This window comes from Haliaeetus leucocephalus, unplaced genomic scaffold, assembly GCF_000737465.1.
Source record: "Haliaeetus leucocephalus isolate CR32 unplaced genomic scaffold, Haliaeetus_leucocephalus-4.0 Scaffold2, whole genome shotgun sequence".
Lineage (NCBI taxonomy): Eukaryota > Metazoa > Chordata > Aves > Accipitriformes > Accipitridae > Haliaeetus > Haliaeetus leucocephalus.
The window spans coordinates 14,242,879-14,267,684 of NW_010972438.1; the positions used below are offsets into that span (position 1 = coordinate 14,242,879).

The 24,806-nt window shown below is 46.5% G+C and overlaps 1 protein-coding gene across 4 annotated transcripts in view; it reads right to left on the reverse strand.

Moving 5' to 3' along the window:
• Nucleotides 1-5,162: 5,162 nt before the first annotated feature.
• Nucleotides 5,163-24,806, reverse strand: part of FLNB (filamin B, beta) — a 73,026-nt gene continuing 53,382 nt past the window's right edge. For 2 of the 4 annotated variants that reach the window (XM_010572236.1, XM_010572230.1), the window contains exons 29-46: nucleotides 23,863-24,110; nucleotides 22,039-22,113; nucleotides 21,214-21,316; nucleotides 20,176-20,316; nucleotides 18,452-18,580; nucleotides 17,802-17,975; nucleotides 17,496-17,654; nucleotides 16,912-17,115; nucleotides 16,153-16,305; nucleotides 15,715-15,837; nucleotides 14,886-15,152; nucleotides 14,290-14,427; nucleotides 14,084-14,199; nucleotides 12,094-12,226; nucleotides 10,870-11,046; nucleotides 8,188-8,406; nucleotides 7,030-7,233; nucleotides 5,163-6,323 (exon numbers count right to left, since the gene is read on the reverse strand). In XM_010572236.1, coding sequence (XP_010570538.1) covers nucleotides 6,136-6,323; nucleotides 7,030-7,233; nucleotides 8,188-8,406; nucleotides 10,870-11,046; nucleotides 12,094-12,226; nucleotides 14,084-14,199; nucleotides 14,290-14,427; nucleotides 14,886-15,152; nucleotides 15,715-15,837; nucleotides 16,153-16,305; nucleotides 16,912-17,115; nucleotides 17,496-17,654; nucleotides 17,802-17,975; nucleotides 18,452-18,580; nucleotides 20,176-20,316; nucleotides 21,214-21,316; nucleotides 22,039-22,113; nucleotides 23,863-24,110 — 2,951 coding nt within the window. In that variant the 3' untranslated portion in view covers nucleotides 5,163-6,135. The remainder of the gene's footprint in view (nucleotides 6,324-7,029; nucleotides 7,234-8,187; nucleotides 8,407-10,869; nucleotides 11,047-12,093; nucleotides 12,227-14,083; nucleotides 14,200-14,289; nucleotides 14,428-14,885; nucleotides 15,153-15,714; nucleotides 15,838-16,152; nucleotides 16,306-16,911; nucleotides 17,116-17,495; nucleotides 17,655-17,801; nucleotides 17,976-18,451; nucleotides 18,581-20,175; nucleotides 20,317-21,213; nucleotides 21,317-22,038; nucleotides 22,114-23,862; nucleotides 24,111-24,806) is intronic. The other 2 variants (XM_010572245.1, XM_010572253.1) reach the window with 2 other exon arrangements.

Consider the following 24,806-nt stretch of genomic DNA (forward strand, 5'->3'; position numbering starts at 1 on the left):
TAGAGAACGTGCTTTAAATCCTAGCCAAATTAATAGTGACATGAGCTATAAATCCAGCCTGATTTAGTGACAATGTTTTTTCTAAGTGTGCAATATAAATTCACAACTATGAAAATTAACTCTGGAAGTCTGAGAAATTCTGAAAAGCCATTTAAAAGCATTTTCCCAGGAGGTCCTGGGGAAACAGCCCCGCGCAAGAGGGAGAACTGGCAGCCGGGCTGTTTTGATAACCTTCAGCAAGAGGGACCTGCTGAATGTTAACGATCACTGCAGGCTGCAGAGAAAAAATAATTGCTGTAGCCCATCCTGCTGCTTTCTCTCCAGCTTGGACAGAGCCGTGAAGATGTGGCACCTCACGGTGGGATGGGGATGTGAATATCTCTAAGTTACTGTAACACAGGGGAAAAATACTTTTTAAAATAAACATTTGCTTACAGGAGTTGGGGAGTTTGATGTTGAAAGGTGTGTGTACCAGGCGGCTTTGCTCCCAGCCCACAGCAATTCGGTGGGGCTGGGTGCTCCGGCCGCACATCCTGCACTGCCACTGGCAAAACTTCAGACGTTTCTTTCTGCTGCTCTGGATGTGGACAGGAGATATATAAAATAAGAAAAATAAGATCCTCCAAGCCAGCTGGCACAGAGTACAGAAAAACACCTGGGGATGCTGATGGCAGCTTTGCAAGACCCTGTCCCCCCGTGTGCCAGTGGGTCCAGAGCTGTCCCTGACCTGGCAGAGGCCAAACTGGGCAACCAGTTTCGTTTGGCCCGTGGGAGAGAGCGGCGCGGCCAGCTGTCATGATAACAAATGCTTTGGAAAGAGTCTTTCTTCAAACAAATAACAAACACTGTGTAAAAAACATTGTGCCGTTCCCTGGATTAACAGTTTCATGCAACTCAATCCCAGTTTCTGTCAAGTGATGTCTGTTTGTATGTAACCACTTCAGACAGACTTTTCAATGATGTGATTAATAAACAGTTTGGTGGTTGGTTTTTTTTAATAGAAAGAAAGGTGCATTGTCTGTACTGCAAGTACATTTTAATGTGGGGTAAAAGAAAATGAAAATAAAATCAAATCAGTTTGAAACAATTACAGTTAGAAGTTAAAACTGAGTAGGAAAAAAAAGCAGGTTCTGGATTGGAAACTTCACAATCTCACTTTCCACAGACAATTAGAGGGAAAACTAATTACAGGGTTTGCATCATCTGACCAAAACCAGAGTCCTGCTAAGCAGCAGCCCCACCACCTGCATTGCTAATACACCTGATAAATGTCAGAGCAGCTCAGTGCTTTTCAGTGGGTGAAGGGAGATCCATTTAGGACACACAAAGTACTCTGCGCAGTCTCAGGCCTAGCCTGGACTGGAGACTTACTGCTGCAGTAACATCACCAGAAAAATTAAGTATACTAGATTATCTTTTTTTTTTTTTTGCATATATATATATCCTCTTAAAATAATTCAAGGATTAATTTGAAATAATTTAAGATTTACTAATTTAAATAATTAAAGATATATATCTTTAATTTATTAAAGATAATCACTTACTTACACTGATGCTGGAAAGGGCAAAGAGGTACCGTCAGTCCCCCCTCTGCCCATGCACCCCACACCCAGCCCGGCTGGTCACCGAACTCCCCAGCTGCCACGAGTTCACCAGCAAACCTCAGCACACACATCATGGGGGACACAATTTAGCCTATTAATAAAGCAAGGCACTTGGTGCTACACCCTAAACAATACCACCCAAGGTTTATTATATTGCAAAAAGAATATACCAGGTGACAAATGGCACAAGAACTATTTTACTGGCATGCAAACGCTGAAGGAGAAGACCAGCTTTTGGCAGGCCCTGGATGGATCCCCTTCTCCCTTGCCTGAGGCAATGAGCTGAGCAGAAACAGCACCTTACACCTTTTGGAAGGAGCTACACTTCAATGCTTTATTTCAAAAAAGATTGAAGCTACTTCGAAAAGCAAATCCCCACACTGCTGGGGTAACGCTGAGGCAAATGATAGACCTGGCAAAATTTAAAGTGTGCCTTGCAGCCTGGGACCAGCCAGCAGCTGGAAGCGCCCATGCCCAAGGTCCCCCCCCGGAATGACGCACAGCCAGGCACTGGAGCCCTGCAGAAGGCAGCTTTGTGCCCAGCGTGAAGGACACCCACAGCAAACTGGGACCTTTACCACTGTCAGCGCCTGACAGAGCCAGGCCTGTAACGAGCTGCCTCCCCCAGCCAACACGAGACTTCTTGCATCTTTTGTATCGGGCACACTAAAACAAAAGGCATCCATTCACATTTGTGAGTGGTGCAGAAAGCAAGGGCGATGCTGTCAGCAGGTTTAAGTACGCTATGTGTGCGTGGAGAGGCCATCACCCAGCTCGCCTCCCCCCAGGAGCAGCCTCCAAGAGGCTTCCATCAGAAGAGAAGTGGCGGATGCTCTCCTGATTGCATTTCTGTAAGAGAGCTGCACAAGACAAAATGCCGTTGTCAGTTTTGAGCAATGCCCAAGTATAGGAGGCATTTGCCATGCTGGCTCCAGCGATGGCCATTAGGAACAGAGGGAGGCAAGGCCAGGGACACCCAGAGGGATCCGAAGAGGGAACTCCGACAGCTCCCCAAACCAAAGGAGACGGCCAGCATGCAGCAAGACTCCAGGGTACGGCAGGAACAAGCACAGCACAGGGATTGCTACAGGATGGACTTGAGCAGCGTGGAGAAGGACAGGCTGAGAGTGCAGGTTGTAAGGAGCTCCAGCTCCAGGACATCACCTCCAGAGACCCCTTCTCCTTGCCCACCGAGATGAACAAATGCTTCTGGCATCAAAGACCACCAACACCAGACAGGGATGGGATGCTCTGGAGAGTTACCATCCCCAGGTAACTGGTGTGCCGCAGGGACTTACCTTCCACCACCCACCAAAAAATCCGGTGAACCTCCGGGAGGTGCAGTGGGTGCCAGCAGGCTTTCCTATGTGGCGGTGCCCTGACTTACGGGCTGCCCTGGCAAGGGTCCAGCTGGCTGCCGAGGGCACTGCCAGACCCAGTGAAGTGCTCGCAGGACAGTCTGGGCCAGCTGAGAAGGAATGGATGAGTTCCCAGCGAGACTCACAGGTACCAGGTGCCCAAATCCTACTGCAAACCACCACCAAGGAGAGAGATTATAAACGAAGAAAAAGACCTTAAGTTCAAGCAAACTGGCAGAAAAAAAACCCACTTCCACTGCTACAGGCAAAACAACCATGCCAGTCCTCCGTAAATAATGAAGACAGTGCATCACATACCATTGCAAGTCTACCCAGCAAGAGGCACTGGGACACCAGTAATCCGGTACACCGACACCCCAGCCCCAGAGCTGCCTGCTAAGGTGGGTGCTGCAAATAGAAACCTTCGTCAAGGTGCCAAAGACCAAAAGCAGAGCACAGTGCCCCGCAAAGCACTGCTTTGTGCCCAACACAAAGTCAGTCCCCAGCTGCCAGAACCGGTGGAGTTGGTTGAATGTTGTTGCCGAAGAAGATCAACGCACCCAAGTTGCACCAGAAGCTCTTCTCATCAACACCACTGGGTGCTTGCTGACCTTAGCAAGTTAATTTTTGTGGCCACCCCACAGCTATCAGTGCCCAGGCAAGGCAGAACTGCTCCCCTGAAGCGGAGCTCAGCCTTTGCAGGAGGTAACCTCGGACAAAGTAACATTCAGGGTCCATCAACTTCACAAACAACTCCCATTAATTTCAGCTAGTGTGATTAGACCGAGACACCAAGCAGTAACAGGCAAGAGAAGGCCAGACAAGAGCAGGGTTACGGGGAAATAGGAGTTACACGGGCACGAGGCTCTCAAGGTTTACTCAACCCAAAGCTGTATCCAGGTTTTTTTGTTTTATTTTGTTTAAAAACATTAAATAGGAGGTTCAAGCTGACGTAGTACAAAGCTAATGAAACACAGTTAACTAGAAAAAGGAAATAATCTGATAAACCTGGGGCAGGAAAGTCCTTGGCAGCTGCTGCATCTCAGGTTTCAGCGGGGCTTCCAGTGGGAGCCGTGTTTGGGAAAACATCTGCTGGTTTCCATGGCCATGCACCGGAGCCGGCTGGCCCATGTGCAGTGCCGTGCTGGGAACCACCTTCTGCAAACAACCCCAGGGAGCCCGGAGGAGCACCCCGGGATCAGACCTGTAACTCTGCCAGCACCTCCGGCAACGTGCCGGTGCCCAGCTCCGCTGCCCCACTACCTGGCTGGGGTCTACGCAGGGGAAAACCGGCACGGCTGTGTCGTGCCCCGCTCACACTCTGCCTGCTGCCGCCCAGTACGTTTATGCCATGGCTTAAACTTTTGCCAGACATTTTGTTTTAGGGAAAAAAAAAAAAAAAAAGAATGGCCCTGAGGTTATGCCCAAGTTTTTCACAGCTACCTGCACGGCTTGTGGGCTGGGGGTTATTCGGTCCGCCTGAAGCTGCTGCATGCTGTAGTTTCAGTTTGAACTTTACTGACTACATATGAAAAGAATCCAATGTTGTTTTTAACATGCACATTTTAATGAAGCAAACAGTTCTATTTAATAAGTTATAAGATACAATTTTACAATCCTGCATTTTATTCCAGTTTATTTTGTTTTTACTTCCTAGTTTACAATGTAGTGAGCATTTCACATTAAGGCACAAACAAAGCACAGTAAAAAAACCCAACCTTCCTTTATTTCCCCAATGACTGTGCTGGAGAGTAGTGCATCCACACATAGCTACAGAACCGTAAGCGTAAACTTCTCCCTAGGGACAGACAGCGACACTTCAACACATTTTCAACAAATCCTACCTTCTCCTAATCGCAGAGTTAAAGCTCATTTGGAGAGTTTACTAAAGCCCCAGCAGACGACAGCAATTCAGATATGCACTTGGGAAGTAGCATGGCGTAATCCAGGACAAACAGACAAGTTCTAATGGAAAGTTTTCACTCCCTGACCCTCAGCAAGAATGCCTCTTGCAGCATGAAGGGGATTTCAGGAGAGATGAGCGTGCTTCATGCATGTCCTTGGACTGAGATATAATAAAATGACTTTGACCAAAGACAGGTTTGTTGAACGGTATTGCTATTATTGGTAAATTCACACACCTACCCTCCCTCCCACCCCATACCTGACTACAGATGTGGGGTCCCACCCCCAGGCTGGCTTCTTTGCAGCATCTCAGCTACTCGCCTGGCCTGCAGCCTCCAGGGAAACCACTGATGATCTTCCCATACACAGCTGTGCGCTGACCTGCATCAATTTTGGGTCACACAGGCAAGAGCTACACCTGGCTCGGCAAGTTTAGGGGCTTTATTTTACCCAGCCAAACCAGGGGTTGTTCTTAAAGTAAATCAATAAGAGTATGGGGAGTTACCTGCAAAGTTACAAAAATCTCACCAGAATCCCAAGCGAATTAAAAACCACATTGCTAGCATCATGGCCAAAAAGCTACCTGTCTAGATTTACAAAGCGTTAACATAAAAAGGCTGAAAGCTTCCAGGAAGTCATTTTCAGTCTGCTTTTGGTTTGCTATAAAAGATAAACTTTTCCTAAATGTAAACCATTAGCAAAGCATTTTCAGGAACATTTCAAATTTGAGTGGTAAAGCCACTTTTAGTAGCTTTTTATAATGTTATGCGTTAAAATTGATCAAGTATACAAAGGCACCTATTATAGTACCAGTTTTACCTCATTTCTTTACAGAAAAGAATTTGAACTGGGGACAGCCCAAGTCATATTCCATAACTAAAACGTAAAGTCTCCAGTCAAATAAAATCAGTAGTTAAGATACCCAATTACAAAGACAAATTCCAGTTTTCAATTAGCATCTAAAGTCTTTAACATCCGCAAGGGAAATTAGTGTCTAGTTATCCACATGATTCTCCAAACATTAGCAGTGACCCGGACAGTACTGCAAAGGTACAATTTGAGAAGGACATTAAATAGATTGACATTAGGTTGGTAAGTAGGATAGAAGTGAAATGCTTGTAAAAAAAAAAAGTTACAAAGTTTACTTCTGACTGTATTGAAATGTGAGCTGTTTGTATCTAGATATTGCATTTTGCAACAGGACTGCACCCAGTATAACTCTACATCTGAATTGCAAACGCAAAGATCGACTTCGATGCTCGGCGAGTTTAAGGAACGGTGACATGGAAGGGACTCCCAGGGATGTGCTCATCACCCCACTTCACCGCCAGAATATAGTCGCCCCTTTCCTTGACGACGTACGTTACATTGTACTGATGGCTGCCCAAATGCTTGATGGATACCTCTTCGCATGGTATTGTAGGTCCGTGGACGCCAACTAACAACATATTTGAACCTACAGCAGAATAACAGACTGTTAGCATTCCTAAGCTTAAACAAGCAAGCATGGTTGTACCATAATATATTAGCTCCATAACACAAGGATTTTGTTATTTTAATTCAGAGTGGTAGTCTGAGGTATGGCTAAGCTAATTTGGTATAAGAGGGAATTTTATTTAAAAAAGCCTTCAACCTCATAGAAGCAAGGGCCTGTTTGCGCCTTTTGCCAGACCTGACAGGCTACCACTATCTAACTAGAGCACAGGAGATATTAACACTGCTCGTGAAAGTGAACAGGCACTACCTTTCAAGTACTTCATTAGAAGTTAACAGCAGAGACCAGTGAACACGGCTGGCCTGTAATCCACCCACCACCGCAAAGCTCCCAGATGACGATGATCAGTGCTCGAGGCTTACGGGAACACCTTGCATTACATGCTATTATGCACCATGAAGGTTGCTTAAGTTCAGCAACCTGTTTGTTCTCATGCCATAACCCTGTGGTTTCTTTCAGGTGCACCTGGCTCAGATAAAGCCATTTGGAGAGGAACCGGCATCTTTACAGCCTCTGCGTTAGGACTGATTTGGTGAGCACCATGTAGCATTTAGAGTTTTTCTTTCAAACCAGATCATCACCTCAAGCTCTGAATTTGCAAGTCGGTTTAGGGCAAAAAACATCCAGTTAAACCACACTGACATCCCACTGGTTCCTGTACCCGTACCTGCTTTGCTGCAGTCCACGGAGAAGGAGCTTTTCTGACCCACAAAAGCCTTTGAGAGTCCTGCTCCCCGGGAAACTACTTTGCTAGCATCCGAGGTGGATTTGGGAATGGCGCTATAGCAAGTCTCAGTCGACGACCTTGTCACCGACTCTACCAGGATGGAAGAAGTTTCGTTGGCACTGCCTGGGCTAACCAGTCGCTGTCCTGGAAACAGAAAAGATTTCTGACATTCAGATTCACCCCATCTGAAAGGCATTTACAAGGAGGTTTTGAAACCCTCATAGTGACTAGCATGCATTCTGCATCCAAAATGCATTTTTAGAGAGGAGCAATTTCCTACTTGGGTTTTTAAGCTGACATCTTCCAGCAACACTGGCAACAATCCCATCCCAGAGCCCTTGAGTGGTTAAAGGACCACAGGAACTTCAGGATTCATTAAGCAAAGCTGGCTGCTTAAGAAGAGTTAATTGTGCTCCAATCACCAAATGCCAAAAACGATTCGAGTTGGCAGAAAAGCAGGTGCAATTTTGCAATAACCCATTTTGAAAGCAGAGCATGTCCCAGCCCGGGGGAGCGCAGTCCCTGCCTCCGCTCCCAAAAACACCACCACGCCACAGGCACCAGGAGAGGGTTCACTAGCTCAGGGAAAGCAGTAGAGATGAACTCCAGTCTGTGCTTAAACACAGCACCGAAAAGAGAAAGAGCTTCGTAAGCTTCCTAATCCAGCCTTCCTCATATCATCTGAAACCCTCCCAGACATTACTGACCTTTGGTTAGGTGGCAACTGCACCAAAATGAGTCCAAAAGGGGCATCGAGTACGCTACAAGCAACCAGGTTTCAGGCTTTGGGGGGGAAGTGGGTAAATAAGTCGTATTTCCCACTGCCAGTGCAATGCCCTAGCACTAGGTCAGGATTTGATATTCTCCCCGAAGCTGATTACGGCCCTCCACCGAGCCAAGCTGGCAAGCTCTGTGACTAATGCTCCTGTAGCCTCTCCTGAGATCCCTCACCTAGGCTTTGGAGGTGATGGGGAGAAACGTTTCGCTTCTCATGTTTTTGGGCCTCTAGACCTGAATGCCACACTATCTCGGAGGGACATACTTGCTGAATGACACAAACTACTTCAGGCACACAGTAAATACTGGTTAGCTTTTTACCTGTAACCTTTGCCTTGAAGGGGCTGCCCACTATGTGGTTAGGTCCACCATATTTAACTCCAATTAAATAGTTTCCTGGAGCCATGGGTGTGTACATGACTTTGTAACCTTCTGGAGTTTCCTGGCAGTCCATTTTCACCTTTGACGGCCCTTCAATTGTAACAGAGAGGGTACCTGGACCAGCCTTGGTCGTGTTAATGAAAAACTCCGACTGCAATCCTAGAAAGACGGAGCATAGTAAGACACACTCTTCCTCACGCCCGATGTTACAAAAGCAGCCTGTTATTAAATCGGAACAGGTAATTCGGTGCGAGACAAGGCTGCAGGCAGGGAGGGACAGCGTGCCTCCCGCCAGCATCCTCGACCGGGGGCTCTGCAGCCTGGCCGTCTCCCTGCCGGCACCCCAGCTCCCTCCTCCCCTCACACTGCGTGATGCGGGGCAGGTGGGAAAAGGGGTCAAGAGAGCCCTTCAGGACCAAGACGGAAGGATCTTGGCATCAAAAGACTGGCTTGGAGAGACAGCTCTCAGAACAAGAGCCTTTCTACTGGGCGTCGGAGCCCCTGCCAACACAGCCTCCTGCACGGCTAAGGTCGGGAAAGCTCGGGACCGTCTCGCTGCCTGGACCGTAAATCAGCAGCGAAGAGCCCACAAAAAAGCAAGAGAGACGAGGGGCAGGAGATCTCCTGGAGGGGATGGCTGTTTGAACTGCTCGGCAACAGCACTCCAAGCAGTTTGTGGAACAAAAGCTTGTTTAATTACAGCATCTGGTTAACACAGCTGAATTACTGCTGCTAATACTAAGCCAATGACACAATGCCAGCAACACAAGAAAAAAATTAAGCAAGGCTTTCAGCCCCAAATCATTTACTGTCAAACTCTGGCTTCAAATATTTATGATCTTTGGGCTGTTCTATCAGACACTGCTGAGGAGGCATAAAGCGCTCGAGCTCAGTCAAAACCAGGACAGTTATGGGAAAGTTTACTACAGCTGCGACTGAAGCATGCAAGGGTGGTGACAAACTAGGGAGAAGTTTCTAGCCTCTCCACACAAGAGGCTGCTGTGTCGCAATGCTGGAAGAACCCGGCTTCCACAGAGCATTGTACCATCTTCCAGTTCTTTAGCAGTAAATCTCACTGGCACCGCCTGCCTGGGAGGTATGGCAGTCAGCTTGCAACGTGCACTGCTCAACCAGAGGAAAATTACTTTCCAAAGCCAGCAAGCTTCACAGCTTCTCACCGAAGACTTCTTGCTCCGACGTCGCTGCTTTTTCCCTATGCCCCAAATGAAGGCTCGCATTGTTGGAGGCTGCAGACGCGCACCGCTCCCGGGGGGACATTTCAGGTGCTCAGCCACCGGCTATTGAAACCTCTACACTAGATCATTGTTCAGAAACGCTGCTCAGCAGCTCCCAGGGCACTGCACTTTTGGCAGCGGCCAGGATTCAACAAGGGGGCACAGAGTAACTTTGCTGAAGTTAAACAGTCTATTTAGATTAAAAACAACCCCAAGCACCTTTATAGATGGAGAAAAATTCCCCTGTCCCTGATGCATCAGTGGCTAGTATTAATGAGTGCTTTTGTTTCCACCTATTAAAGCAGCACAGGCTATAATATCTTTATTTTACATAGTATATACACGTTTCCAAAATCAACTGCTTGGTTTCTGCAGAACAGCAGTAGCTTTGACTGAATAACTGCTGTTATTTTTTTTTCCGTGGAGAAAAAAGGTACGAAATGGAATCCACAAAAGACAGCAGTAGATAGGGTAAGGAACTAGCTATCACCTTGCATATCAAAAGGAAAAAAACCTAAATTGGTTTTACTCTGCTATTCATCTGTGTGTGTGGCCCAAGAAAGCACACAATTAAATAAATTGAAGTGCATATCCTGGAATGTTTTCATACTTTCTTACTAAGACCATAAATCATATAAATGAAAAAAAAAAAACCCCAACCAAAAAACCAAAACCCTAAACCCTACATTCTTGAGTTGAGAACTATCAGATGGGGCAGCCACAGCAGATAACTAGGTGTCAGATTTCCAAGAAGAGTCAGTGTTCACACTACATCTGAAGCACATACAGCGCACTACAAACAGAACAATCCACTATACTCCCTAGAGTTTACGCATCATATTGCATTTAACTTGAAATTACTCAGAGGTGCAAGCACTGAAGAAAAGGTAACTGGGTACACCCTCATACCCATTTAATTAACAGGGGTAGGCAAGTTAAACAAGACTCCTTCAATTAGACAGCCAACTCAGTATCTGCATTCACAAAAGCCTCCAGCTTTTGCAGACATCGTGCTCACACGCCGAAGGGAGCCAGAGCATCTTCGGAGCTCTGAGGGACCACCGACGTGGAGCTAAGCTAACTGGCGGAGTCGTAGCCCAGCTGCTAACCAGTTCAAGTGAACTTGTGCTGCAGTTGCTGGTTTACAGAGGTTTTAGGTTCATTAAGGCTCAGTGTAGCCTGCAGACTCGCTAATTGATGGTTATAAGACTTGAGGAGCATGCAAAAAAGCAAAATTAGCATACGCCCAGGTCGGCAGAGTATGGGGGTTAGTTCAGCTGCCTTAGCAGGGTAAGTCATGTAAAAATATGCCTAGGAACAGCTTCTGTTTCTCTCAGAAAGCCAAAGTGCAAACAGGGCTGTATCAGTGCTGTAAAAGAAGGGTTACCCGTGGTACCGCTCTCCAGGCCAGATCCGTACGCAGTGACGAGCGCGGGATTGCCCGCCTGCCCGGGCTCGCCAACACGCACTTTGAAAGGGCTGCCCACGACGTGGCTTCCGTTGAACTTCACGTCAATTGAGTGGATCCCATTTTCATGGGGGATAAACCGAACGGCATACTTATCTGCAAGAGAGAAGTGGCTTTTCTGATATATCAGAGATAACAATAAAACAGCAATTAAGCCCAGCGCAGGGCTGGTTAGCAACCCAAGCAAGGTTTCTGTAACGCTTCGACATATTTTGGTCCCAGCTTATGCAAACTCAGCTACACAAGCTGCTAAGCATATTTAAGTAGGAAAACACTGTATTTATCACAGGAGGTGTCACGGGCTGCATTGTCACCTTGTCTACTAGGATGTGATCTCAGCTGTCATCTAGTCTGCAGGGTGAATTTTAGGGCTATTTGCCTCACACATGCACTAAACATGACAGCTTAATCACAGCCCAACCTGTCAGCGGTCAACAGAGCAGTGCAGAGAAGAAAAGCAGCTGGTAAGAGCAAGCCAAATCTTACCAGTGGGCTGAGTGTGCTGCTCTGACACCACAGATACCGCACCTTTATTTAATAAAGCCATTTAGCAATTTGCTGATATTTAACATTTTTGATTGTGTGTTAACCCAGAGAAGGGACTGGTCTTCCCCAGCCGGACAGCTGCTGTCTGTCCATGGTACAGACCATAACTCATTCAGACTTCAAGTGAAAAAGAAAAGCTCATTGCTGAAACAGGTGTTGAGCTTTCTGTAGTGTTTGCTTATATTCAGCTTCCTTGACGTTTTGTATGAAGGAATGAGTGTGAGTTAAAAATAAACTATTAGTCAAAGATGGAAGCATACCTTTGAAAAATAAACTTCTTCCCTGGCTAAATTCAACAACCACATCGTACTTCTTTCATGACTAATATCACTGTACCTTCACTGGCAAGCCAAGACTTAAATATCTGTATCTTACACAAGTTAGGGCTCAGTCATTTCATGGGCTATCTAGGAAAAGCATGGACATAACCCTGACCGAACAACTCGTGACATTAAGAAGTCATTCTCCAGGCGAGGTGCTCGTCCCTTGGGTACGCTGCTCGCAAGCCAAAGGGACTAAACCCCCTTGCGCTATGGGGCAGCAAGCATGCTTTGGAGGTCACCCAGTTTGTTTTGACCAACGTAAAGCCGTGCTCACCTGGCTCCAGCTCAGACACGTGGCACTCTTCTACAGCTCCGGAGGGGCTGTGGACTTTAGCATCGATCTTGCCCTTCGCCCCATTCAGCCTTATAGCAAAGGATGCTGGCTGATTAACTTTTAATCCAGACTCCTGAGAATGCAACAGTCAGATCATCAAATTTAAACTTCTTGTTTCAGAGAGAGCAAGATTTGTGGGAGGGAAAAAACCCCTTTGCACAAATTTTTTTTTTTTTTTTTTTTTTTTAGATTTCAACAAAAGGCGTAAAGTTGTGAATTGCATTAACTCTCAAATCAAAAGCTCTCTCCCTCTTGGGGGTGGCTGATATAGGAGTCACCCACATTGGCTAGACTGATTTCTCCCATAGTAACATATTTGTTAACATATTAACATAACTGTTTCTGGAAGCCAGATGACTGCCAAATCAGGCAGAGGAAGGTTTACGAGACTAGTCACCCGTTATCATTGAGGTCAGCCCCCCAGTATTCAGGCACTTGATTTAAAGGATGTTTAAGCTATAGCTCCATTTTGAGCCAGTTCATTCATTCCAGATTCATTCAGGGGAGAAGCCTCTGGTAATCCAGTTGTCTGAAAGAGTAATATGCATGTTTATATTTGCCACAAGAGGCTGCATTTAGAACGCCACCACAAGACATCTTAACATGAGAAAGTAATTTAAAACATGAAACCAGATGTTGCCGTGCTGTCAGGCCATCAGTGGAAGGCGAGGCAGCTCAGCATCCGTGCTGCAACAGTCCTTAACCAGAGCAGCCCATGCAGCTATGCAGCAGTAATATTTTATGCTGAAGGTACTTTACCTGATTTTGTTTTCAACTAAATCCTGAAGAGGGAAATAAATGCAACTGAGTAGAACTGAGGTACAATGTATAAAGCAAGTCTCTGATCCAGGTTTAGCGGAGGCTGATGCCTCACACTGCGCTCCGTTACCAAATACTCAGCTTTATCTGCCTCTCCAGGACTTAACTGAAGTCAGTATTCCTGTCAAAGAGTCTTTAAATGAAACACAAGGCAAACATCAATACCACAGCGACTAATTAACGCCCTTGTAACTCCTGGTTTGAAGAGATACTATCAGATCAGGCTGTCATGATTCATTTACACAGCCAAGGCGAAGGAGTCCTGCAGCCTAGGCAAACTCCTGGGGACCACAGCTGGGACGTATCCAAAAAAAGCCTCAACTGAAGTACTAATTGCTTATCACCGCTTGATGAGGACTGAGGTACAGTATATTTAGACACAGATTCTCAGTCTCACATCCAAGTTTCTGGCTTTGGAGATTTAAGTCAGGCCTTTAATGTTAGTTTTATTTTAATTCACGTAACCACACACATACAAAAATGATATGGTGAGGTTAACAGATGTGCCCAGACCAACTACAAAGCTGTGACTCACTCTGAGATTCGCTACTGTTCATGAGTCATCTGAGCTGCGACTGTGTGGTTTCGTGACGTCAGCCAGAGCAAACCTGCACTCTGACCTCACGGCAGGGCCCCCTCCATCTGCCCACACAAAAGCTCCAGCAAGGCTACAGCAACGTCCCAACCACGCAGCCCTACGCTGCCTCACCTGTGGAAACCCAGCTCTTCAGTCCACGTGCCAACCGACTAACTCAGGACCAGCATGATCCCTGCTAGTTCACGTTCATGTTTCAGTTCTCCTTGGCCTTCCCCTAGCTAATGGGGTAAAGAGCCTGTTATTCTTAATTCCCAAGTATTACCACCTGTAATACGCTCAGTTGAACCTTCTGCCTTCAAATTCTGGCTAGCCAGAGCTGGGCCAGCTCTACCTGCCCAAGTTCCAAGGGGCCAGCTGCCAAAAACCTCTTTCTGGCTGCAAGCTGAGCTTGAAAACAAGCACCAACCAAGGCAAGGCTATTACTGAGAAGAAAGGACAACCATTTTGGTCTCGGAGAACAAGGACGAAATCAGTCTGTGTGGCAAGTTGTGGAGATGTTTCCTTATGTCTCACCTGAAGGCTAGTGACAGTGAGCCTGCGAGCATCATCGGAGGGGGCGATGACGGGAACCAGGTAGGGGCTTTCAGGAATGTGCTCGTCATTGAACTTTATGGACACCTCATAGTTGCCTGCAGAGAGAAAAGAAGCAGTGAGTGTCCTTAGTTTATTTCAGAGTAGCATTCAGTGTCATTTCAGTGTGATTTGGTCTTGGTAGGTACCTGGCTCTTGAACTATGTATGATACACCACAAGATCCATCTTTATGGTCTTCAAAGGCGATTTCTGCTTTACTTGGGCCTTCTACAGCAATAGAAAGTCCTCCAGCTCCAGCTTCCCGTGTCCATATACTGAACTCGGCTGTTGAAGCACACAAGAGCACATGCAAGAGTAAGTTTGCTGCTGCTGGGTTGGCAGCTTCTCCCTAACAGACCGTGCAGCATCCCATACTTACGTGTATGAGGAACGGTACCTTGTCCCACCACCCTGGGTGATAACACTTAGCAGTTTCTCCAGGAGGCTTCTATTAGCCTTGAATTAGGTCTATCAGCCCTGTATAACACACCTTACAACTTCAAGCTCATCCCAAGAGAGCAGTCGCTTTCCAAACCGTGGATTTCCAGACTTCTCCATCTGCATGACGCAGCAATATTATTTCTCCGTGTTTCTCCACCAACCACCCCTGGCTTGGGGTGACCCTACGGTGTTACCCCAAGCTCTGCTCAAGCTCTCAGAGGAGAGGCCAACAGAAACCAAAGCACTGCGCTGCACACTGGCACACCGCAGGCACTGGAGCCTGGCGAGAGCAGAGGACTCACCTGGGACTCCCGTCTCTCCACGCTCCAGCCCTGGGCCTCCAGCTCTCACTTTATGGGCTCCTCCCTCGCCCAGCGGCCCCACGGTGAACTGGAATGGGCTGCCCGGCACCGGCTGCCCTCTGTATTTGACATCCACGGTGTGGACCCCCATTTCTTGTGGCACAAAGCGGACACAATAGGTGTTTTTGTCAGCTTCTACAATTTCGGCATCAAAGTTTCTTCCAGAGGGACTAGTTACCTGGGCTGTCATATCCCCACAATCAATTTCTAACAAGAAAAGAATAAAAAATGCAGATTAGAAAGTGACAAAGGGTTTTGGTATTTTGTTTTTGGAAGCAGGACCTGAGCTCAAGTGATTGCACAGCACAAATGACAGAAGAGGCATGTAGGTACCAGTCTGTATGCTCAGCTAGATGCGTGGTGCTGAGCAGCAAGCCCGGCCAGTTACAGCTTACCAGGTGCTATGGAGACAGATGAAAAGGCTGGGTAAGTGCAGCCAGCCAAGACTGGCCTATGTGATTCACATTTACAAACACTTAACAGCCAACATGATGATCTTAAAACCCTGGAGACAGGGTGAGCTGTGCAGCCCATTCTCCAGCCTGCTGTACACAGAATAGATTAAGGCCTCCCTACTATTTATTTCTCAATATTTTGATCACGGCTTATTGTTAACCTTGCAAAGAGACCCCACTACCAGTGTTTCTTTCCTAAACTATCTTAATATGAGGATGTCTTAACAACACTGAAGTTCCTATTTCCACTGCTTCAGGTACACGCACGCTATTTCAGTGCAAGTTATGGTTATGGGTATAAGGATGTTGCTCACCTGGAATCTTTAGGTTCAGATCACATATGCTTCCTACTGTTGCAACAGAGGGAGCCCGTCTTGTTCGTGTGATGCTCTCCTTAACTCTTCCTTCACCACTTATCTTCACAGTAAATGGGCTGCCTGTAAGTACCACAGTAAGTCATTCCTCCTCTGCTCATTACACACTGCATCGAGGGGATGAGTGAAAGCTTCCACTGACTTGTAGTGGATCATAGGAGAAGTTTTAGAGCCAGCTAACAGTCAGGTCCAAGTGGAATACACCCATGTAACCAAAACAGTTTTGGATGCTTGCTGCTTGTGGAGGGTACTGGTAGGACCTCCTTGAATCTTTGGGATTTATAGTCCGAGTCAGATCACACAGCCCACCCACAGCTCCAGTGCGCTGGTAAGACTTTTGTTGTACTAACCAAAAAGTTGCCAAACACTTCTGCTTACCTGGAATATGTTCATCTGCAAATTTAGTGGACACAATGTACACACCAGGTACAGTTGGAAAATAGGACACTTTGCAAGTTCCATCTTCTAGGTCTTCAGTTTGGATATCTACCTTGCTAGGTCCTTCAACTGCCAGTGAGATGCCACCATAACCTACAATACAGCTAAGTTAGCCTCAGATTTCCATAGTGCTGTTATACATTTGACATAAAATAGTCCAAACCCATAGCAGTAGCTAGCTGGTAGGTTTGTATCATAATGGGCACATGGGAGTTGCATGACGCCTGAATGACATTTTTGTTGTCCTAATCTGTCAGATATTCAAGGCACAGCATGCATTCAGCTCCTAAAATGCGCTGACCATATCCCTTTTATTTCATTAATGTTGAAAAGTTAGCTTCAAAGACTGAGGCCAAGGCTCCACATTAAACCAACAGGAAATATCTTCTTCATTTCCTTCTTGCTGTACACAACGATACTAGAACCAGCACCATCAAATGAAAGAAAAGCTTCATCAGTGCCTCAGTGACAGTCCCTGTTGGCTGTAATGGAAGACATCAGCCAAAGACAATGCAAAGCATTTTAGAAGTTAATAGCATTGTCTATAGTTAATAACTGACAACAATGACCATGCATGCTTAACACACTACTTGCATCTGCTGCTTTGCAGCTTGTGACCTGGTGGTCACACACTGAGGGAGACAATGCTCCCATTTAGAGAGGATACATATCTCTCAGCCCCTTTGCGATGGAACTAACCTGCATCTCTTGTATCTACAATGAAGTCACACATTTCAAAGGTTCGTCCTTCTACCAAGCCACGTCCAAAAACTCTTGCTCGTCTGGCATCTCCTATCTCAGACTGGACCACCATGATTGTTACAGGGCTGTTTGGTACGTGACTCCCGTTTTTCTTGATGCTAACCAGATGTTCTCCTACTTCCCGTGGAATGAATGAGATGCCTACAAAGCAGAGAAATGTGACAAACTTACTTAATTTTTATACTTGATTTAAATGCCTTAATCACACCAAGAAATTAAATACTGAAAGAGCACTCTCTTTACACATGTTGAAGTGTTGCTCTCAAATGGGCCACAGGCCCATTCACATATGCTGACAAAAATCACTTCAATCACAACCTGGCATGTCACATGCAAGCTAACACAAGAGGTCATTCTTCATACTCTTCTGTCTTTGGCCAACTGTACCAAACAATATCAACCACTTGGTTTGACAACGCTCTTCTGGGAAGAAGCAGAAGTCAGTCATTTTACACAGCAGAGCAAACTGACATAGAGGCTACTATACACTACTCTCTCAGATCAGGACTGCCAGAGCTTACCAATATGGTTATTGGGTAGCCTCTTCAGAAGACAAGGCTCATCACGACCTGATGGGGCTTTAATGCTGGCTGTTAGGAGACTGAGATCAGTCTCATTGATGTCCAACAAAAAGTCAGCAGCAGAACCAAGCTTAACCTGGGACCGTCTTCTGTTATCATCTGAATATATAAAGAGAAACAAGTCAGAAAATATTACAAGGTTAAGTGCAGAACAAGTCAAAGGACTTCATGTTCCTGCCACAAACCAGGTCCCCCTGGTATCAGAGGTTAATTTATGAAGTGCTTCCAGAACTCTAAACTTTCTACCTGTGATCTTGGCCGTGAACGGACTGCCTGGGATGTGCTTGTCATTGTACTTGACCAGGATGCTGTAGTTCCCAGGTAGAGTAGGCAGGTACGTGACTGTGCACGTCCCGTCTTTGTTATCAATGCAGCTGATCTCTGCTTTTGAAGGTCCTTCAATAGCCAAGTCCAGCCCACCTAGGAAACAAGAACAGCACTTCTGTAAATCTTTGAGCACATCAAGCCCAAAGACTTGGTCCAAAAAGGAAGATCCAGTACTTGATACTGAAAATGCAGCTTAGATGCATGTTTTCAAAGGACAGCAGCAAAAAGAGCTCAGGCCAATCCTCTACGACCCCAACTCTATTCAGTCCGTTAGATTTACTTAACAGTGATTCCACATCCAGTCATCACCCACTAGATCTAAGCTGCCTTCATTTTTTTTTTAATTAAATGAATCATTTGCACCCTGTGCCACAGGGTACTTCTACTGCTCTTGGGAAGAGGTAGTAAACCAGTTTTTACCGCAAGATACAGCCTGATATTTGCACAAGTCATTTGTATCACACCAGAGATTCATAGCTGGACAGATGAATGCAAAGTAATGCTGACATGTGTTACACTTCCAAGAAGTTTCTAGTTTGGGGTACGATGGGTTTGAAGAACAGACTTACCCTCTCCTGCATCTTCTGTGACAATGGTGAAAGTTGCTGGTTTATTGGCAACCCCATAAATGAGGCCAGGCCCATAAGCAGACACACTGCCACTGTTTGGATAATTCACATAGAACTGCAGAGGGCTCTCTAAAGGAAAAAAACAAAACAAAAGAAGCATTTTTAAGGATGAGTGGCCTGGACTACAAGAACGAAACAGATATCAAGCTGCTCTGACATAACAGGACCTTATTCTTATGCTCACTGATACCCACGTTCTTAAATGCCACTCTCACTACTTGATATTTGAAGAACCTTTATGTGACTGTAATGCACTTAAAAAAAACTGAGTAAGCCTCCCCTTTCATCTTCAAAAGATAATTCTCAACAATTTGTTCCTCATTCAGTCATGACAAAGTAAGTGTTACTCAAATTACCAGAGATAAGCTTCAATGATGTTGTAAAGGGTCTTATTCGTTACAAGTTTTATTTTTAGCACATTAAATCAGAACATGACTCAGAAGCAGGCTTTCAGTTCAGGCACAGATCCTGAATTTTGGTAGCTCAGAATTAGGAACTAGCACAGCACATTGTCTGACTCAATGAACCTGAACTAGCAAATTTGAAGGGTATCCAAAAACACATTTGCCAGCCTCAGATTAGCTAAGCTGGTGCACAAGAACAAAAAGTACAGTCACCAACAGCCAATAATGGTTTCAAAAAAAGGCAGATAGCTCTTAAGTCCAAAGCTAGCTTTTGCTGCTGAGACAGTAGCAAGTTTGATTCATGATAGCCTTCAAGAAGGAAACATTACGGCACATCATCCTTCTGTCCAGGCACAGGGTAATGGTCTTACTGATCCAATACCTCCAACGGTTTGGCACTTAATGGAGGTGCTATATCCATACAAAGTGCTGAAGATACTGAAGAAGCACCACGCATCACATTATCGTGCTCCCTGCTTCAGTCAAAGTTATCCTGCGTTTCTGTACGCCAACAGAACAAGCAGCCCAGTTCAGGCAGTGCTGAAGGTATTTTTGTCTCATGTCTACACATCCTTCTGCAGATCTGCCCCTTTTTGCCCCAGCCCCACGCAGTCGGCACGCTCAGAGAACGGCGGGGCAGCCCCAGCCTCCAGGCGAGGCAGAACTTCAGCTGGGGAGCTGGTGAAGTAAGGACAAAGAAGAGAACAGGAATGAAAGGCGGTGGTTTCTGTTTGTTAAGAAGCAGCCAGGAAGAAAGAAAGATTACAGCATAGTGTACATGTCCGTTTTATTTTACTGCAATGAAATGGAAAGAGTAACTATAGTGTTTCAGCCACTTAGTCCTCCCCATAGATTGGAGATTTTATGCCAATGCAGTTTTAAGGGTAAACATATACTGTAACCACTGGTTTTGTTGAGCACCGCGGCAGTAAATTTCAACCTGAAAAAAACAGTAGTTTGAAAATTGTACGTTTGTTCTTCATAATAAAATGCCACAAAAGCTAGTTTCCAAAACCAAAATCCATTTTAAGCCTGGCTGGTACTATTAAACCACAATGGAAGCTCACATGTGCCAGCGCTTACTCCTTTGCTTTAGTTTCTCTCTGGACTGCTTGCAGATGAACTGCTGCTGAATGATAAGATGTCCTGGGCAGTTCTTACTGCAGCATATACAGCTAAGCTATAGAAACCCTAACAGGGAGCAGATGCATCAGCAAGACACTGCACTTGGATTTGAGTCACCTGCTTTGTCAGACTCACCTGGGATGTGCTTTCCCATATATTTTATGTGCATTTCATGCAGCCCGACCTCAGTAGGAGCATATCTCACTGTTACTGTGCCGTCTTTGTTATCCACAATATCAGGCGTATCCGTCTTTCCAGAGGGCATGTGTACTTCACCTACAAAAATCCACCGTGGGAGTTACAGAAGGAGAAGCTGCCTGCTTCCCCTCTCCCACCCACGAAGATTGTCTAGCCATTTTAAACAAGCATTTTAAATTGTTAAATTCCTTACCCACAGGCACAAATAGGAGACTAATGGGAACACTAACCAGACATGTTTTCTACTTAAGCTACATGAATACAACACAGCGGTAGACATCTGGCAAACAGTCCTGTGACCTTACAAACTCTACAGGCAGGGCTGTTTGCTTCAGCCACTGAAATTTCCACGGCAAGCCCCAGGAAAGGCACCGATCTACCTTGTCACAAGACGCTCCCTCTCCTGCGGCTCTTTTGAAAAGGAAAGGTCAATTGACCCTTCAGCAGGGAGAGACCAGGGCTTGGGGTGGGATTGCCGAGCTAGAGGGCAGGAGGGGACACAGCCGGTGTGTGCAGGAGCTTAGTGCAACCGGGGTGTTACTGGGGTGATGCTCTCAGCTGCCAGACCTGTGGAAGAGGGGTCACCTGCTTTGGAGAAGGTATGTGACAGGAATGCAGGATTAGACTTTTGCAGCATCTGCACAAGACAAATAACGGAGCTTATCAAGGATGCATGTAGCTGCTCCAGAGGGGAAAAGGCAGCAAGAGGTCCTACAGTGCAGTAGCCCACAGTTTAGCACTGAGGACCACAGCAGCACCAAGAATGCCCTCATTTAACTCAAACCATCAGTGGGGCATATCCTACTCACCCTCAGCGGGTGCCACTTGATGTGAAATTAAACAACTAAGCTGCTGGCAGGATACAGTCCTCCCCCACACGCTGTGGTCTAGACCACCCAGACTGTTAGCTGCAAATGGATAAACATGCTAACAAAAAGCAAAACCTCCCCAAGAGGCTATGCGTACTCCAGGTACCTGTTATTTCTCCTTTCCTTACGGCAAAAGGGATAACCATATCAAAGGGCCTGAATCCCATGCCGTTCATGTCACCAACAGGAACATAAGCTTCTTCTGTGACCTAAAGGAAGCAAAAGGATGGGACACTTCAAAAAGGATGGTAGACCCAAATGAGCACTGAGCAACTCCGCTGTAAGCACAAGCAGGAGAGCGCGTGCGGTGATTATCGCAGCCAGCCACAGGACTGGGCTCACTCAGAGCAGCGTCCAGCCAAGCTCTCCTTCATAAGACCACCACACCGCAGAGGCAGAGCGAATCAAACACGGTGCGAATGGAAGACATGCTGGAAAAAAGTTAAGAGATAAAAATGGAACACAAAGGGATGGAAGACAACGTAGCGCACACAAGACCCAAAGTGACTCCATCTGAAAGGATTTAGTTGCTTAAGGCCTGGAAGAGAAAGTGATTTTTGAGTGGGGCAGAGTGATTGCAACATAAAATGGACAAAAGAAACAAGTTTCACAATGCGACTCTGGACTCAAGACACTGTGCTATTTTACTGGGAAAACAAAGCGATGCACTCAGGTTGCTTTTGCCAACAGTAGACATTGCAGAAGTAGAAGCTGTAGGTATAATGATCCTCTTCGTGTTTAAATGAGAGTTTATTTGGAGACTCCCTTCAAGCAGCAAAGAAAAAACAAGGTCTGGATCCCAAGAACAACTGATCAAACAAAGAATGAACACAATGATCAGAGCAATTCAAGCAGTCCCAAGAAGCAGGCTGTCATCTGAAATGAAACACAGATGGGGGAAAAACAGCTGAAAAATGTAAAAATTGTGTACCCAAGGGCGGAATCCGGGGGGAGAGGCGCCCACTGGCTCCTGCGACCGCACGGTGGCATCATCTGCATCTACAGCCTGGGCAGGGGTAAAGGCAGGTTAGGTGTTATTCTGGCACGGAGACATTCCCACCTTTCACAGTACAGAACGCACAGCTCCTTCCAGCTCCTCAACACCTTCCGCCCACCACGCAGCCCTCCCAGTCCTCTCGCCATCGCAAGGACCTGGATCCAGCCGGGGAGCTGGGAAACTGCCCGTATCCGCAGGCATTGGGCACTGGGGGAAGCCACCAGCAGCACAGCAAAGGGACAAAGCTGGTACGTGCCATTGTTGGGAGCTTGGGAGGGAATCTGGAAAGCAGTGCCTAAACACTGATGGAATTGAATTTCAGAGTTGCTTTTTTATGGGACGGTTGCAGGGCAGGAAGCGAAAGATTTAAACCTAAGATGCAAGTCCCCAAGCACCGCGCAGCACAGCGTGTGAGCTGGGAGGCAGGGGAGCCTGCCGTTGTGGGAAGGCTGCTCCCGGCTCATACACTTGGGTGAACGACCCAGCCCACGTCCAGTCATAGCTGCAAAGCTATTCTTCTGATTCATGGCTGGGATAGCGTCGTCAAGATACGGAATGTGTTTTCCCCGGGCGCAGCCTCCCTTCCCACCAGGCATGCCAAGAGGATGACTTGCAAATTCCCATCTCCCCCACTTAACCCAACAAGAGTGGCTGGGGCTGGCACCCACGCACCCAGCTCCTCCTGCCCGTTTACACCACTGCAAACCACCCTAACAAAATAACCTGCTGGGAACTTACGCATGGAAAGACTCCTCTAAGAAAACCAACGCAAAACAGAAATACTGCTCTTTCACTGCTCTCTGTCCCCAGCTGAGACACCCAAGTCAAACACGTACTGTATCAGTCAGCTAGGAAGTGGGAATTTTGGCTGGCTGGGAGCGGGCTCCCTGACCTCGAGAGGCATTTCCTGCGGTGAGCTTTGAATTGCGACCAAGGGAGTCATTTTTCTCATGGAAATCTTCAGAGACACGGGCAGCGATCTGCCAGGGCGGCAGGTAGGAAGAGCCGGCATGCCTGGCCCCAAGGACTCGCCCGCGGGCTCCAGCCAGACCCGGCACAACTATGGCCGTGTGGTTTCACGATCGAAACGCACTGGAGCCACCTCAGCTGAGATTACAAGACCAAGGCTTGTTTTGCCAGCACTGAGAGCTGTTCTTCACGTGGAGGGCTTCTGTGAGCCCTGAGAGGCACGTAGTCTGCTCCCTCAGAGAGGCTGGGGTTTTGTCTGCTTTTCAAACCCAAACATGCTGAAGTACTGCGTGTTAGAAGGAACATAATTAGAAGGAGGGGGATTTGGCTGTAACAGTTTAACTAGCACTTGCAAATAATTTTTAAGTGTGAGCTAACAGCCTGCTTCCCTGGGATCTGTCAGCACACTGTTCCTTATTTTGGGGTCAACGTTATAAAGGGTGAGACAGACAAGTCAGAGCACCGTATCTGACAACGGCTGAAGTAATTAGCCGTAGAAGCCGATTACAACCACCCTTACATCATTTAGAAAAAGAACTACATGGTCAGGAAATGAAAAATGAATTTGTTCAGAGAAGCCAAGTCTTCATCCTCTGATGGCTTCTATCCCTCTTCACTTAACTGCATTGCCTGCTCAAAACAAGCTCTGCAAGTAACAAGAATTCATTAGCTCCTGCTAGTGTCATAAATGCCTAAACAAACATTTACACACAGAGTTAACCCATCACTAAATAAAACGTGGCAGCAGGAATCCGAGTAGGAGGTATTTTCAGAGCAGAGCTGGCTTACCATGACGGTGAAAGGACTGTTGGGAATGTCCACCCCACCAAAGCGGACATAAATCACATAGGTTCCTGGTTTGGCGGCGGTGTAGAAGATATCGTAAGTCCCATCCTCATTTTCAACAACATCTGCTTCAGCTTCTGTCCCATCTGGCGTCAGGACGGTGCACGTCACTTTTCCCTTCCCTGCTGATTTGGCGTCTACCACAAAACCAACCTCCTCACCAGTCTTCACAGTGGGTGCAATTCCAGGACCTACAAGGCAATTTTCATTACAGAAAGCGTTCAGAGGACAGTTTTCCCAGGCAAGCTGCCCATGAGGTGCTTGGGAAGCACGGCACCAAAATGCCGGTCCCAGGGACCCACGCACATGGTTTTGGGAGCAGATGTACAACAAGGGACATTCATAGTGTTGGTCAGCACAGTGGCACGTGACAGCCGGCCACCAGCCTTCCTTCTCCTCTGCAATCACAGAGGCTGGACAAGAACAGAGTGGAAAAAAGCTAAGTTTGAAGAAAGCAATTCCTTAACCCATACTTTTATCCTCATACTCCTTTATGCAGAGCCAAAGGCACCATCTTCTGCCCCAGCCAGCGACTCGGCTGTCACTGCTTTAACATAAACCCTGTGTAAGCAGCTACAAAAGGGCACAGTAGCAACCATGGCCATGTTTCCTCTCACATTACCCACAAATGATTTTCCACTGTTCTGCCACACATCCCAAAAAAAGGAAAATCATGAAACAACATCCAAATTGTAACAATCAGATCCAGCCTGAAGAACCCTGCGTTTAAATGAGAACTATTAAGTCTTATTTGCAGTACATATTTAATAGTCCTGCTTTTGACCAGCACTTGTTACCAGGTAAATGGCTTGTTTTCACGTGGCAATGAACCTGCCATTTTAATACCTTGACAGTATTCCAGCATCTACTCCTACAGCGATTGTATT